This window comes from Eleutherodactylus coqui, chromosome 3 (genome assembly GCF_035609145.1).
Source record: "Eleutherodactylus coqui strain aEleCoq1 chromosome 3, aEleCoq1.hap1, whole genome shotgun sequence".
In the NCBI taxonomy this organism is placed as follows: domain Eukaryota; kingdom Metazoa; phylum Chordata; class Amphibia; order Anura; family Eleutherodactylidae; genus Eleutherodactylus; species Eleutherodactylus coqui.
In genome coordinates this window covers 158,949,312-158,964,616 of record NC_089839.1, presented here as the reverse complement: position 1 = coordinate 158,964,616, position 15,305 = coordinate 158,949,312, and the positions used below count along the sequence as shown (strand labels likewise).

Below are 15,305 nucleotides of genomic sequence, written 5' to 3'. Positions count from 1 at the left end.
ACAACCCCTTTAACGTAACTGGCCTGCCAGGAACTACAGGCAAGCCAGCTATGCAGCCAATCAGATACAGAGGGCGTTACCCCCTGTCAATCTTGACTCCACCAGGACTTCCTAGTGGCCTCAAGATACACTAATACCGGTACATTGTGGCCATTACATTAGACAGAAAGATAGATAATTTTTTTAGGAAGGTGGACCAAATTCTTAGTTTTGCCATGGGGCCCTATGAGTTCTATGAAAACCCTTATAAACTTTAAACTACTAATAAGGGGAAAAAATACATCAAATTTATTAAGAGGTGCATGCCTCTTAATAAATTTGATGCATCCTTTGCTGGCAATGTGCCAGAAATGAAACTTTACGCCACCTGTTACAGGCACTTTATTAGACCCAAGCTTTGTCAGGACTAAATAGGCTTTGTTTTATGTCAGACCTAGAGGCCATTGTTAAATCTTCAGCTTCCATAGCAGAAGGAGTTTCATCCCTCTGGAGCCACTTAACCCCTTAGTGACGAAACCTGTTTGCGCCTTAGTGAGCCAAATTTGGAAATCTGACATGCGTCGTTCAACGTAGCATAACTCCGTAAAGGCTTTACATATCCAAGTGATTCTGACACTGTTTTTTCGCCACATGTTGTACCTCATTTTGGTTGTAAAAAGAGACCGATATAATTTGTGTATATTTATTAAAAGCGCCAAAATTGGGAAAATTTTGAAAAAATTGTCATTTTTTCACATTTTCAACTGTAATATCTCAAATATGTCCAAACATACTGTACAAATTTTTGATAAGATATATATTTCCATCTGTTTACTTTATTCTGAATACACATTTGAAAAACTTTTGTGTTTTATTTAACCATTTAGATGACGTACAAATTTAATATTACTTTTCAGCATTTTGAGGAACACTTTGTTTTCCTACACCAAGCCAAGTTTGCAAAGGATCATGAGTGTCAGAATAATAGATACCCCCCCAAATGACCCCATTTTAAAAACTACACCCTTTAATGTATCCATTGAGGGGTGTCATGAGTATTTTGACCCCACCGTTTTTTTTCAGGAATTAATTACATTTAGAGGAGAAAAAATAAAATTTCATATTTTTGCAAATATGTAATTTTAAAGACATATTTTTTTCCCATAGGGCCCATAAAAATGAGGATTTACACCCCAAAATGGATACCCCCGTTTCTCCCGTGTTCAGAAACATACCCATTGTGGCCCTAATCTTATGTCTGGATGTACAACGGGGCCTAAAATGAAAGGAGTAGTCAGTTTCTTTCAGAACATAAATTTTGCTTGAAGGCGTTTTAGGCCCCATAGCACTTTTGTAGAGCTCTTGAGCGGCTAAAACCATAGAGAACCCCCACAAATGACCCCATTTTGAAAACTAGACCCCTTAACGAATTTATCTAGGGGTGTACTACCTATTTTGACCCCACAGTTTTTGAATGAATTCAAGCAAAGCAAAAGGAAAAAAAAATGATTTTCATTTTTTGGGCAATTCAATCATTTTAAAAACTGCTTTTTTTGTACAGCACACACATGAATGAAGACTTGCACCCCAAAATGGATACCCCTGTTTCTCCCGTGTTAAGAGACATACCCATTGTGGCTCTAATCTTTTGTCTGGATGCACAACGGGGCCCAAAATGAAAGGAGTAGTCGGTGGCTTTCAGAACTGAAATTTAGCATGAAGTAATTTAGGCCCCATTGCCCACTTGTAGAGCCCTTGAGCGGCCAAAATGACAGAGAACCCCCACAAATGACCCCATTTTGAAAACTAGACCCCTTAACGAATTTATCTAGGGGTGTACTGTGTATTTTTATCCTACAATTTTTGAATAAATCTAAGCAAAGCAGTAGGAAAAAAATTACAATTTTCATTTTTTTGGCAGTTGTATCAATTTAAAAACTTTTTTTTTGTACAGTAGACATATGAATGAAGACTTTCACCCCAAAATGGATACCCCTGTTTGTCCCGTGTTCAGAAACATACCCATTGTGGCCCTAATCTACTTAAAGGACACATGGCTAGGCCTATAATGGAAGGAGCACCCGTTTAATTTCAGGGTACAACGGAATAAATTCCAGGCCCCATTGCCCACTAATAGAGCCATTGAGCGTCTAAAACGATAAAGAACCCCCTCAAATGACCCCATTTTAAAAGCTAGACCCCTTAGCGAATTTATCTAGGGGTGTACTGCGCATTTTGACCCCACAGTATTTGAATGAATCTAAGCAAAGCAGAAAGAAAAAATTACAAATTTCATTTTTTTGGCAATTTTGCCAATTTAAAAACAGGTTTTTTTGTACAGTGTACATAGGAATAAAGACGTTCACCCCAAAATGGATCCCCCCATTTGTCCCGTGTTCAAAAACATTCCCGTTGTGGCCCTAATCTACTTATAGGACACATGGTTAGGCCTATAATGGAGGGAACACCCGTTGGATTTCTGGGCACAACTGAATAAATTCCAGGACCCATTGCCCACTTGTCCGGAATAAAAATTGACACCTTAAGAATCCCCCCCCCCCCCCCCACACACACACACTCCGCGCCCTTTTCGGCGTTCCCCAAATCTTAGATAAAAGTAATAATGTGAACTGTGTAGTATTTCCGAAGACATGGGTAATTACGGAGGCTGGTTGGGATGGGTACATGGGGCAATAAAACCGGGTATCCCGCCTCCTCTCATGCTTTTTGGGGGTATTTTGTGACCTCAGTGGTGGGTATGGGGTGTAAAAAGTGGCGCTCTGTGAGTCTCCGTAAGCTTGCGGAGGTGCGGCGGTCTCACACAGAAGACGCTCAACAAGCTGCTCCTGGAACTGCAGGAAGGCGAGCGTTCCCGGTGCTTCTTGTAAATTACGTATTACAGGTAGCGGTCTGAATAACGCCGGGCTCATGCAGCCGTAGGTGGAATCCGCTTGCGGAGGACCAACGCTGGATCCCAGCTGTGAGCCTGGCTGTGACCCTGCGTACGGCCGCATAATGTACTACACATAACTGCGTACTCACACAGGCGGTCATTCGCAGTACTTTTGTTTTGTTCGTATTTCCCGCACCGTCGCTTAGCGATGACACGGGTACCAGCAGCCCGTATACAACGTAGTTGCGTATGGTCTGTAGGTATATCCGCGACCACGGAGCACAATGAGCTCTATGTTGCGGATATCTGCGGTAAAATAGAACCTGCTGCGTTCTCTTTTCTGCAAGTGGATTACGCAATTCCGACCCACTAATGTGAGCGGAATCGTGTAATCCAATGCGATTGATCTGCGTATTACCGCGGATCAGACGCATGTGGAATTCGTAATTCCTATTCGGTCATGTGAGACCGGCCAAAGGTAGATCGCTACCTTTTTATCACGTGACCGGGGACCGCTCAACGAGGCCACCGGTCACTGCTCCAGGCTGTCGGCGACCGTTGGTCGCTGGGAGTAAGGAGATTTTAAATTTCCTGTGCTCCCTGACTCTTGCACATGTGTCCAGTGTTTTGCCGGCGGTCACATGCGCAGAATCCGGGAAAGTTCACGGAAGAAGATCGCGTCGGGGTGCAAATACGGAGGCCTCTGTTAAAAAGTTTCATCTCCTCTCAGTGATTGCATCGGTGAGGGGAGATGAACCTTCACCTTTTTTTTACTTTTACGTGATTGCTATTATCCATTGGATAACGGCGAACACGTGATCAGGAACCGCTCACTGCGGATCTCCGTGAAGTCTCCAGGCTCTCGGCTAAGTTTTGTAGCCAGGAGCAGGGAGATTTTAAATTAAGCTGGCAATCCACAGCTTTTGCGCATGCGTCCGCCACTTTGGCGACGGGTGTGTGCGCAGAAGCTGGGGTAAGGTCCGCGGATAAATCCGCGGGCCTTAGGTACGTCATTTCATCCTCCCTCACTGATATGATCCGTGGGGGGTGATGAGACGTAAGATATTTAAACTTTTTTTTACCTTTTTTTTTTAACTTTTTACACTTTTTAAAAAACTTTTTTACACTTTTTTTTACTTTACATGATCACTGTCATCCATTGGATCACAGTGATCATGTCCCTGGTGACATCCCTCTGCTCCGGGCTACACATGGCAGCCAGGAGCAGAGGGATTTTAAATTTCCCGGGGCTCGAGCCCCTCTGTGCGCGCGCCCGATGATTGACATCGGGCACGCATGCGCAGATGGGGACCTCGGGTCCCCGGACATCGGGACATCGGAGAGGACCGAGGTGAGTATTTTCACCTCCCCTCATGGATCTGATCCATGAGGGGAGGGAGGTGAAACTGACACTTTTTAAAACTTTTTCGCGATCGCCGCTATCCATTGGATAGCGGCGATCACGGGCCCGCGGTGAGCGGTCCCCGGTAACACCTCCTGGCTCCCGACTACCTTCAGGAGCCGGGAGCCAGGAGATTTCAAATTTGCCGGGGGCTCCCGGGCTTCTGCACATGCGTGTGATGTCATCATCTGCCACGCATGTGCAGAAGACCGCCGGCGGGTCCGGGAGGACCAGATTCTTCGGGGGCAGTGCGGAGAAGGCAGGTGAGTATTTTCAGCTGCCCTGATGGATCCGATCCATCAGGGCAGCTGAATCTTTACTTTTTTTCACAGTTTTATTTACTTAATTGCGATCGCAATGCCGGGGGTGACTGCCTGCATCCTAGGATGACAGCTCCATGCTGTCGGCTACCTGCAGGCACCGACAGCATGGAGCTGTCACTTCCTCAGGCAAGTGGGCATTAATCCTAAGAGGACGCATAAAACTACGTCCTCTAGGATTAAAGCCCACTTGCTGAGGACGTAGTTTCCCGATGGGGCAGTCGTTAAGGGGTTAAATGCTGTGGTCAATATTGGCAATAGATAGCTGATCTTCAGCTCTTCTATGCCTTACGCCAGGTCCCCATAAATAGGCAGTAGCCTATTCTAAGGCCCTTTAGTGACCACTGTAAAACATGTATTTGTGATCAGGTCACTAAAGGGTTAAGGAGAACTAAATTTGCTCTTCCAGTGACTTCCTATATCCAAATTTGATATTTATTATCACTGTTTACTCTCTTTTAACATAACGCACCTTTTTAACTTTAATGCACACGCATCCTACTATTATATGTGTTTTCACACCTGCAGAGGTAAATTTGAAAAGATTTGAAATTTTTATTTTAGGTTGTTATTGTGTCCCAACTAATAGATATACAAGAAAGATAAAAGTAAAGCAAGAGTATAAAAAAGATCTCAGAATTCACAAAGTGCAAATGATATATAGAATACTTTACCTGCTGAATTTTTCTACCACGCATTGATGTACTTTTGTCTATGACGTAAACTACATTTTTGGGTACTCCAGACAATTTAGGGGGAGCAAAAAAGTGCACAAAATATCCATTGACAACCTGAAAAGCAAACATACCGAAGTAAGACCCTTGTATAACATCCATTAATGTATCCTAAAAAAATACCTACAGTATACTAAACCAATTGCAGTTTAAAAACACAAACTAAGAGCAGTAATACTTTATGGTAACACCATCAATGAGTGGTGTGAAAACAGGCTAGAGTCCCATGAGCTGCTTCCCAGTAACATAGCACAAACACTAATGTGTTTTTATGGCAGCATTAAAGGGTTAAAAAATCTTTACTACAGACATGGAGTCTATAAAAAGCTGATCATGATGCCAGTGCTAATTAAAACATGGAGCTTAGCCCCCCATCTTTAAAACCTGTCGAGGAGAAGTAATTATAACTCCTTTTTTGGGGGGGAAATTTATTAAGAAAAATGTAGCATCGAGCATATGGAGTAAACCAAATTATTATGTGTTTTAAACACTTTTTAGGCCTATCTTGACAGCTTTGAAAGTATTTAAGATGTGCTCTATTTTTGGGCACAAAATATTAACCCTCTAAGGACATGGTCTATTTTGGGCATTATCACGATTTTGGGGGGATTTTAATCTGCACTTTTTAAAAGCCATACCTTTTTTATTTTTCTATTGACATGGCCATATGAGGGCTTGTTTTTTGTGTGTGGCAAGCTGTAGTCTCTATTGGTATCATATCTGGGCACATATGATGTATTGCAAAACTTTTATTTATTTTATTTGGAAGGCAAGGAGAAAAAAACGCGAATTCTGTCATATTTTTCTACAACGTTAATTATACATCATAAATGACATGATCATTTTTTTCTATGGGTCAGTGCAATTATAACTATATCAAAATTATTATTTTTTTAGGTTTTTAAATTTTTGCACAAACAAACCCCTCTTTATTTGGAAATTATAATTATTTTTATATTGTTGCATTCAAAGTCATAACTTTTTTATTTTTCCCTCAATGGAGCTCTATGAGGGCTTGTTTTTTGTGCAACGAGCTGTATGTTTTTTTTGTACCATTTTGTGGTACATACAACTTCTTTGTTCAATTTTATTCCATTATTCGTGAGGCAGAATTAAAAAAATAAACATTTTGCCTCTGTCTTTTAGTTGATTTATTTTAACAGTTTTTGCATACAGGATAAATAGCATATTCACTTTATTATACAAGCCGTTATGGATACAATGATACCAAATATGTAGGAGTTTCTTTTTATACAAACAGGAAAATTCACAAAAAAGTTTTTTTTTGTCATTTTTAAATATTTTTTTACACTATCTTTAAAAAATATTTCATGTTCCTATAAGGAACTCTGATCACTTTGATAATGATAATCACTTCTGTACTGCAATGCGTTATCACTTTCAATAGCAACCACAGGCCAAAGGTAGCTCCAAGATCAGTGTCTGGAGTCTGGTTCAGCCCTGTGCGATGTAATCGTGGAGGACCATGATGTCACAGAGGGAGTGCGTTCCCTCTGTAAACCCTTTACATGCCATAATGTACATGGATCATGGCATGTAGGAAGTTAATCATGAGGATCTCTGTTCTTATCAATCTCCGCTGTTGCAGAGGAAGACCGCTGCTGCGCAATGGCAAGGGAGTTTAGGGGTTAATCGCTCACTTCACTGTGATGTACATTTAACTGCTTAGTGACCACTAGAGTTAAGCGAGCACCAAAATGCTCGGGTGCTCGTTGCTCGAGTCGAACTTTTCGTAATGCTTGAGAGCTCGTTTCGAGTAACGAACCCCATTGAAGTCAATGGGCGACTCGAGCATTTTTGTATGGTACCGATGCTCCGCATAGCTGATGACTTCTCAAGCACAAGAAAACATCAGAAAGTCATGGAAACACCACAGAAACGGATAGGGAAGGGCAGGGGCAGCATGCATGGCTGCATCTGAGGCTCCCAGGTCCCACTATTAAGCCAAGATTCTGGCGTCACCCCCCCTAACAATTTACTTTGGACAAACCCTCATTAGCAAGGCACACGCACTGGCACATCTTAGCCAAGCACCACATTACCTGCAACCAAGGACGATCACTGCCTGCGGATGACACCGCTGCCTCTTCTCCTGGGTTACATGCTGGCATTGCTGTCCAACCCCCCGCATGACCCTGCGTCCAAAGCACACACAAAAGTTTCCCTGCGCAGCGTTCAGCTGCCCTCATGCCACACGCTCGCTTCATAGCCACACCACCCTCATGTCTATTTATAAGTGCATACTGGATGAGGAGGAACCGGAGGCACACATTGCAGAGGGTTGGCAGGACTAGGCAGCGACCCTCTTTGAAAGTGTGAGCGATAGCCCACAATGCTGTTGAGAATTGATGATAAATTGACGTACGATCATCATTCCAATTCTGTGCCACCTCCGTCACAAAATTGTCAGGAGCCGCAAACGTGGGCATAAAGGGGACTCAGGTGCCAGCAATTCTACACATCTCCACAATGCAGCAATACTCTGTTGGGGAAGCACGTGAGCGGGCCCAGGGTCAGGCTCGGTCCCATTCTCCACCTTGTGTGACCCAAGGTGCCGCAAGTTACATAGCAATGGCAAATGACCATGTGTCCCCACACAATTCATTCTGTTTAGGTGTCAGATAGCTCAACACCGCAAGGGGAAGTCTTTGATTTCCTTGGGCTCGCCTATGGCAGAGGTTCACCTTACCAAGGGCCTCGGCCCACATTTCTACCCTAGTCAGTCAGTGTATTTGTGCCAGACAGGTAAAACACCGCAATGGGAAGTCTTTGTGCACTCACAGCATAGGCGAGCCCAAGGAACTCAAGCATGGTATTACACATGAGGAAATCAGAGTGCCCAAACATGGCAGAGTTTCACCCTGCTAAGAGCCTCTGCCTACATTTCTGCCCTAGTCAGTCAGTGTGCTTGTGCCAGACAGGTAAAACAACACAATGGGAAGTCTTTGTGCACCCACAGCATAGGCGGTCCAAGGAATTTAAAGATGGTATTACGCCTAAAGAAATCACAGCGCCCAAACATGGCAGAGTTTCACCCCACCAAGGACCTCGGCCTACATTTTTACCCTAGTCAGTCAGTGTATTTGTGCCAGACAGGTAAAACAACGCAATGGGAAGTCTTTGTGCACCCACAGCATAGACGAGTGCCTGGAACCCAAGGAAAGTATTATACATAAAGAAATCAGAGCGCCCAAACAAGGCAGTTTCACCATGCCAAGGAACTCCACCTCGGCTCACACCCTCAGTAATCGTGGGCATAAAGTGGACTCGGATGCTAGTGCAGCTGTGAACGTCTCATTAATGCAGTAACGCTCCTTTTGTTTGGCCCAAACCAGAGTCTCAGATAACTGTGGTAATACGAGAGAAAATACATGTTGCACAGTGCTAATCCCCTGACCCCAAGCAGGAGGAGGAGGTGGAATAACAAGGCCAAGAAACCATGACCGAGGTAGGACCCGCAATAGTCTGTGTGGGAAGTATGTGAGCAGGCCCTGGGTCAGGCTCGGTCCCAGCCTCCACCTTGTGTGACCCAAGGTGCCACAAGTTACATAGAAATGGGAAATCCATGTGTGCACACACTATTCATTCTGTGTAGGTGGCAGATAGCTCAACACCGCAAGGGGAAGTCTTTTAGTTCCTTGGGCTCGCCTATGCTGTCAGTGCACAAAGATAGTATTACACCGTAAGAAATCAGAGTGCCCCAACATGGCAGAGTTTCACCCCGCCAAGAACCTCGGCCTCGGCCCACATTTCTGCCCTAGTCAGTCAGTGTATTTGTGCCAGATAGGTAAAACACCGCGATAGGAAGTCTTTGTGCACCCACAGTATAGGCAGACCCCTGTGTGAGGATATATGTATATATTGCCATATGTTTTTTATGCTTTTATACCTGTATGCAAGTTCTATTCAATGCTAAAATGAGAAAAACTTAATATGTAGCCTTAAAAATCATATCAGATGTGCTAAGGCTTTGCAAGGCTGAGAGAGATGTGTCCAGAAATTCAGAGATGATACAGAACCGGATACGAAGGCCGCGTGCTTGGCTGTTTTCCCAGAAGCGCCGTATCTAGATAACGACTGTTTAACTACGTATATAACTATCACTGCCTCAGGCGGAAATGCGGACTTCACATATATGGTTATGCGGTGAATTTGAGCCAATGAGACCATTACCCATTCCTAGTGACGTGACTAGAAATGAGCGAACGTACTCGTCCGAGCTTGATATTCGTGCGAATATTAGGGTGTTCGGGATGCTCGGTACTCGTAACGAGTACCACACGATGTTCTGGTTACTTTCAGTTTCCTCTCTGAGACGTTAGCGCGCTTTTCTGGCCAATTGAAAGACAGGGAAGGCATTACAACTTCCCCCTGTGACGTTCAAGCCCTATACCACCCCCCTGCTGTGAGTGGCTGGGGAGATCTGATGTCACCCGAGTATAAAAATCGGCCCCTCCCGCGGCTCGGCTCAGATGCCTTGTGAGTTTGCTGAGGGAAAGTGCTATCGTGCTGGAGCTTCTGTAGGGAGAGCGTTAGGAGTTAGTGTAGGCTTCAAGAACCCCAACGGTCCTTCTCAGGGCCACATCTAATAGTGTGCAGTACTGTGTTAGCACTGTTTTTTTTTTTCAAAATTGGATCTGCAGAGCATTGCGCCCTGCAATAGGGACAGAAGTGGTGGTTAGGCAGGGAGAGTGTTAGCAGTGAGTGTAGGCTTCAAGAACCCCAACGGTCCTTTCTAGGGCCACATCTATCCATGTGCAGTACTGTCCAGGCTGCTGTTAGCAGTGTTGCATATTTTTTTTTCTTCTCAAAACCGGCTGTGCAGACCATTGCACCCGGCATTAATACTACAGGGATAGAATTGTGTAGGCAGGGCCAGAAGACATACATTATTCATTGAATAGACGCAGTGTGGCTTTTCCTTTGAAAAACAAGGGAAAAAATTCTATTTCGCCTGCCTCTGACAGTCCTCAGGGCTCTGGGTACGTGTGTGCTGCGTGCAGAACGTTAAAAAAAATCAGACGCAGCCAGCTACGTTTTACTGCAGGCTTGCGCCAATTTTTTTCCTGCATGGGAAATCCCTGATCTGCTGTAGCGAATAACTTTGCATCACTGCAGTTCTCTGACACATTTGCAGGGCCACAACACAGTTATTAAACTTAGTAGTATTCATTGAATACACGCAGTGTGGCTTGTCCTTTGAAAAACAAGGGAAAAAATTCTATTTTGGCTGCAGGCTTGCGCCAATTTTTTTCCTGCATGGGAAATCCCTGATCTGCTGTAGCGAATAACTTTGCATCACTGCAGTTCTCTGACACATTTGCAGGGCCACAACACAGTTATTAAACTTAGTAGTATTCATTGAATACACGCAGTGTGGCTTGTCCTTTGAAAAACAAGGGAAAAAATTCTATTTTGGCTGCAGGCTTGTGCCAATTTTTTTCCTGCATGGGAAATCCCTGATCTGCTGTAGCGAATAACTTTGCATCACTGCAGTTCTCTGACACATTTGCAGGGCCACAACACAGTTATTAAACTTAGTAGTATTCATTGAATACACGCAGTGTGGCTTGTCCTTTGAAAAACAAGGGAAAAAATTCTATTTTGGCTGCAGGCTTGCGCCAATTTCTTTCCTGGCTTGGAAATCACTGGTAATACAGCATGCTGAGGGGTAGGGGTAGGCCTAGAGGACGTGGACGCGGCCGAGGACGCGTAGGCCCAAGTGAGGGTGTGGGCACAGGCCGAGCTCCTGATCCAGGTGTGTCGCAGCCGACTGCTGCGCGATTAGGAGAGAGGCACGTTTCTGGCGTCCCCACATTCATCGCCCAATTAATGGGTCCACGCGGGAGACCTTTATTAGAAAATGAGCAGTGTGAGCAGGTCCTGTCGTGGATGGCAGAAAGTGCTTCGAGCAAGCTATCATCCACCCACAGTTCTGCGCCATCCAGTGCTGCAAATCCGAATCCTCTGTCTGCTGCTCCTCCTTCCTCCCAACCTCCTCACTCCACTACAATGACACATGCTCAGGAGCGGGAAGACTCCCAGGAACTGTTCTCGGGCCCCTGCTCAGATTGGGCAGCAGTGGTTCCTCTCCCACCAGAGGAGTTTATCGTCACTGATGCACAACCATTGGAAAGTTCCCAGGGTCCGGGGGATGAGGCTGGGGACTTCCGGCAACTGTCTCAAGACCTTTCAGTGGGTGAGGAGGACGATGACGATGAGACACAGTTGTCTTGCAGTGAGGTAGTAGTGAGGGCAGTAAGTCCGAGGGAGGAGCGCACAGAGGATTCGGAGGAAGAGCAGCAGGACGATGAGGTGACTGACCCCACCTGGTGTGCAACGCCTACTCAGGACAGGTCTTCAGAGGGGCAGGCAAGGGCAGCAGCAGGGCAGGTTGCAAGAGGCAGTGAGGTGTCCAGGGGTGGAGGCAGGGCCAGACCGAATAATCCACCAACTGTTTCCCAAAGCGCACCCTCGCGCCATGCCACCCTGCAGAGGCCGAGGTGCTCTAAGGTCTGGCAGTTTTTCACAGAGACGCCTGACGACCGACGAACAGTGGTGTGCAACCTTTGTCACACCAAGATCATCCGGGGAGCCACCACCAACAGCCTCACCACCACCAGCATGCGCAGACATATGATGGCCAAGCACCCCACAAGGTGGGACGAAGGCCGTTCACCGCCTCCGGTTTGCACCGCTGCCTCTCCCCCGTGCCCCAACCTGCCACTGAGATCCAACCCCCCTCTCAGGACACAGGCACTACCGTCTCCTGGCCTGCACCCACACCCTCACCTCCGCTGTCCTCGGCCCCATCCACCAATGTCTCGCACCACACAGTCCAGCCGTCGCTAGCGCAAGTGTTGGAGCGCAAGCGCAAGTACGCCGCCACGCACCCGCACGCTCAATCGTTAACCGTCCACATAGCCAAATTTATCAGCCTTGAGATGCTGCCGTATAGGGTTGTGGAAACGGAGGCTTTCAAAGCTATGATGGCGGCGGCGGCCCCGCGCTACTCAGTTCCCAGTCGCCACTACTTTTCCCGATGTGCCGTCCCAGCCCTGCACGACCACGTCTCCCGCAACATTGTACGCGCCCTCACCAATGCGGTTAGTGGCAAGGTCCACTTAACTACGGACACGTGGACAAGCACAGGCGGGCAGGGCCACTACATCTCCCTGACGGCACATTGGGTGAATTTAGTGGAGGCTGGGACAGAGTCAGAGCCTGGGACCGCTCACGTCCTACCCACCCCCAGAATTGCGGGCCCCAGCTCGGTGGTGGTATGTTCGGCGGTGTATGCTTCCTCCACTAAAGCACCCTCCTCCTCCTCCTCAACCTCTGTCTCGCAATCTAGATGTGTCAGCAGCAGCAGGACGTCGCCAGCAGTCGGTGTCGCGCGGCGTGGCAGCACAGCGGTGGGCAAGCGTCAGCAGGCCGTGCTGAAACTACTCAGCTTAGGAGATAGGAGGCACACGGCCCACGAACTGCTGCAGGGTCTGACAGAGCAGACCGACCGTTGGCTTGCGCCGCTGAGCCTCCAACCGGGCATGGTCGTGTGTGACAACGGCCGTAACCTGGTGGCGGCTCTGCAGCTCGGCAGCCTCACGCACGTGCCATGCCTGGCCCACGTCTTTAATTTGGTGGTTCAGCGCTTTCTAAAAAAGCTACCCACGCTTGTCAGACCTGCTCGTAAAGGTGCGCCGGCTCTGCGCACATTTCCGCAAGTCCCACACGGACGCTGCCACCCTGCGCACCCTGCAACATTGGTTTAATCTGCCAGTGCACCGACTGCTGTGCGACGTGCCCACACGGTGGAACTCTACGCTCCACATGTTGGCTAGGCTCTATGAGCAGCGTAGAGCTATAGTGGAATACCAACTCCAACATGGGCGGCGCAGTGGGAGTCAGCCTCCTCAATTCTTTTCAGAAGAGTGGGCCTGGTTGGCAGACCTCTGCCAGGTCCTTCAAAACTTTGAGCAGTCTACCCAGGTGGTGAGCGGCGATGCTGCAATCATTAGCGTCACCATTCCTCTGCTATGCATCTTGAGAAGTTCCCTGCAAACCATAAAGGCAGCCGCTTTGCGCTCGGAAACAGAGCCGGGGGAAGACAGTATGTCGCTGGATAGTCAGAGCACCCTCCTGTCTATATCTCAGCGCGTTCAGGAGGAGGAGGAGGAGCATGAGGAGGATGAGGAGGAAGGGGAAGAGACAGCTTGGCCCACTGCTGACGGTACCCATGCTGCTTGCCTGTCATCATTTCAGCGTGTATGGCCTGAGGAGGAGGAGGAGGAGGAGGATCCTGAAAGTGATCTTCCTAGTGCGGACAGCCATGTGTTGCGTACAGGTACCCTGGCACACATGGCTGACTTCATGTTAGGATGCCTTTCTCGTGACCCTCGCGTTACACGCATTCTGGCCACTACGGATTACTGGGTGTACACACTGCTCGACCCACGCTATAAGGAGAACCTTCCCACTCTCATTCCCGAAGAGGAAAGGGGTTCGAGAGTGTTGCTATACCACAGGACCCTGGCGGACAAGCTGATGGTAAAATTCCCATCCGACAGCACTAGTGGCAGAAGGCGCAGTTCCGAGGGCCAGGTAGCAGGGGAGGTGCGGAGATCGAGCAGCATGTACAGCCCAGGCAGTGCAACAGTCTTTAAGGGCCTGGACAGCTTTATGGCTCCCCAGCAAGACTGTGTCACCGCTCCCCAGTCAAGGCTGAGTCGGCGGGAGCACTGTAAAAGAATGGTGAGGGAGTACGTAGCCGATCGCACGACCGTCCTCCGTGACGCCTCTGCCACCTACAACTACTGGGTGTCGAAGCTGGACACGTGGCCTGAACTAGCGCTGTATGCCCTGGAGGTGCTTGCTTGTCCTGCGGCTAGCGTCTTGTCGGAGAGGGTGTTTAGTGCGGCTGGGGGAATCATCACAGATAAGCGTACCCGCCTGTCAACCGACAGTGCCGACAGGCTAGCACTCATCAAGATGAACAAAGCCTGGATTTCCCCAGACTTCTCTTCTCCACCAGCGGACAGCAGCGATACCTAAGCAATACGTAGGCTGCACCCGCGGATGGAAGCATAGTTCTCTCTCACCATCCAAAACGGGGACATTTCTGCTTCATCAATCTGTGTATAATATTCCTCCTCCTCCTCCTGCTCCTCCTCCTGAAACCTCACGTAATCACGCTGAACGGGCAATTTTTCTTAGGGCCACAAGGCTCACTCATATAATTTTTCTAAAAATTTTTTATACGTTTCAATGCTCTTAAAAGCATTGGAACTTTAACTTGAACCAATTTTTCGTTAAACTGGGCTGCCTCCAGGCCTAGTTACCACTTAAGCCACATTAACCAAAGCGATTAATGGGTTTCACCTGCCATCTTGGTTGGGCATGGCCAATTTTTACTGAGGTACATTAGTACTGTTGGTACACCAATTTTTTTGGGCCCTCACCTACAGTGTAATCATAGCAATTTCTATGTTCTTCGCCTGCACTCATGGTACAGAAAGGTGTGTGGGGTTGGCCTACACTTTAGCTACATACATGTAACTCGGGCCTTGGCTATACTGCAGCTACTGAAATGGAACTAAGACTGCACTCCCACTATACTGCTGCTTCGGAATTGTTACTGGGGCCTGTCTTGAGTGCTACTATTACTGAAATGGAACTAATACTCTGCTCCCCCTATAATGCTGCTAGTGATATGTTAGTGGGGCCTGTCCTAATGCTACGGCTGAAATGTTACGAATTCTGGGCTCTGCCTATACCGCTGCTAATGGTATGTCTCTGGGGTGTGGAAACAGAGGCTTCCCAAAGACATGATGGCGGCAAGGCCATTTCCCACCAACGCGGTTACTGTTAAGGTGCATATAACCACGGACACGTGGAGAGGACACGTAGTGCCTCAAAAACATCCCCCTCCTCCTCCAACAATGAAAACATTCTTGGCA

The 15,305-nt window shown here is 47.3% G+C and overlaps 1 protein-coding gene across 1 annotated transcript in view; it reads right to left on the bottom strand.

Moving 5' to 3' along the window:
- The window catches only part of LOC136621169 (inter-alpha-trypsin inhibitor heavy chain H3-like), a 191,825-nt gene that overhangs the window by 103,217 nt on the left and 73,303 nt on the right, over positions 1–15,305 (bottom strand). Inside the window, exon 9 of the mRNA XM_066596443.1 lies at positions 5,269–5,385. Within this exon, the coding sequence (XP_066452540.1) occupies positions 5,269–5,385 (117 nt within the window). The remainder of the gene's footprint in view (positions 1–5,268; positions 5,386–15,305) is intronic.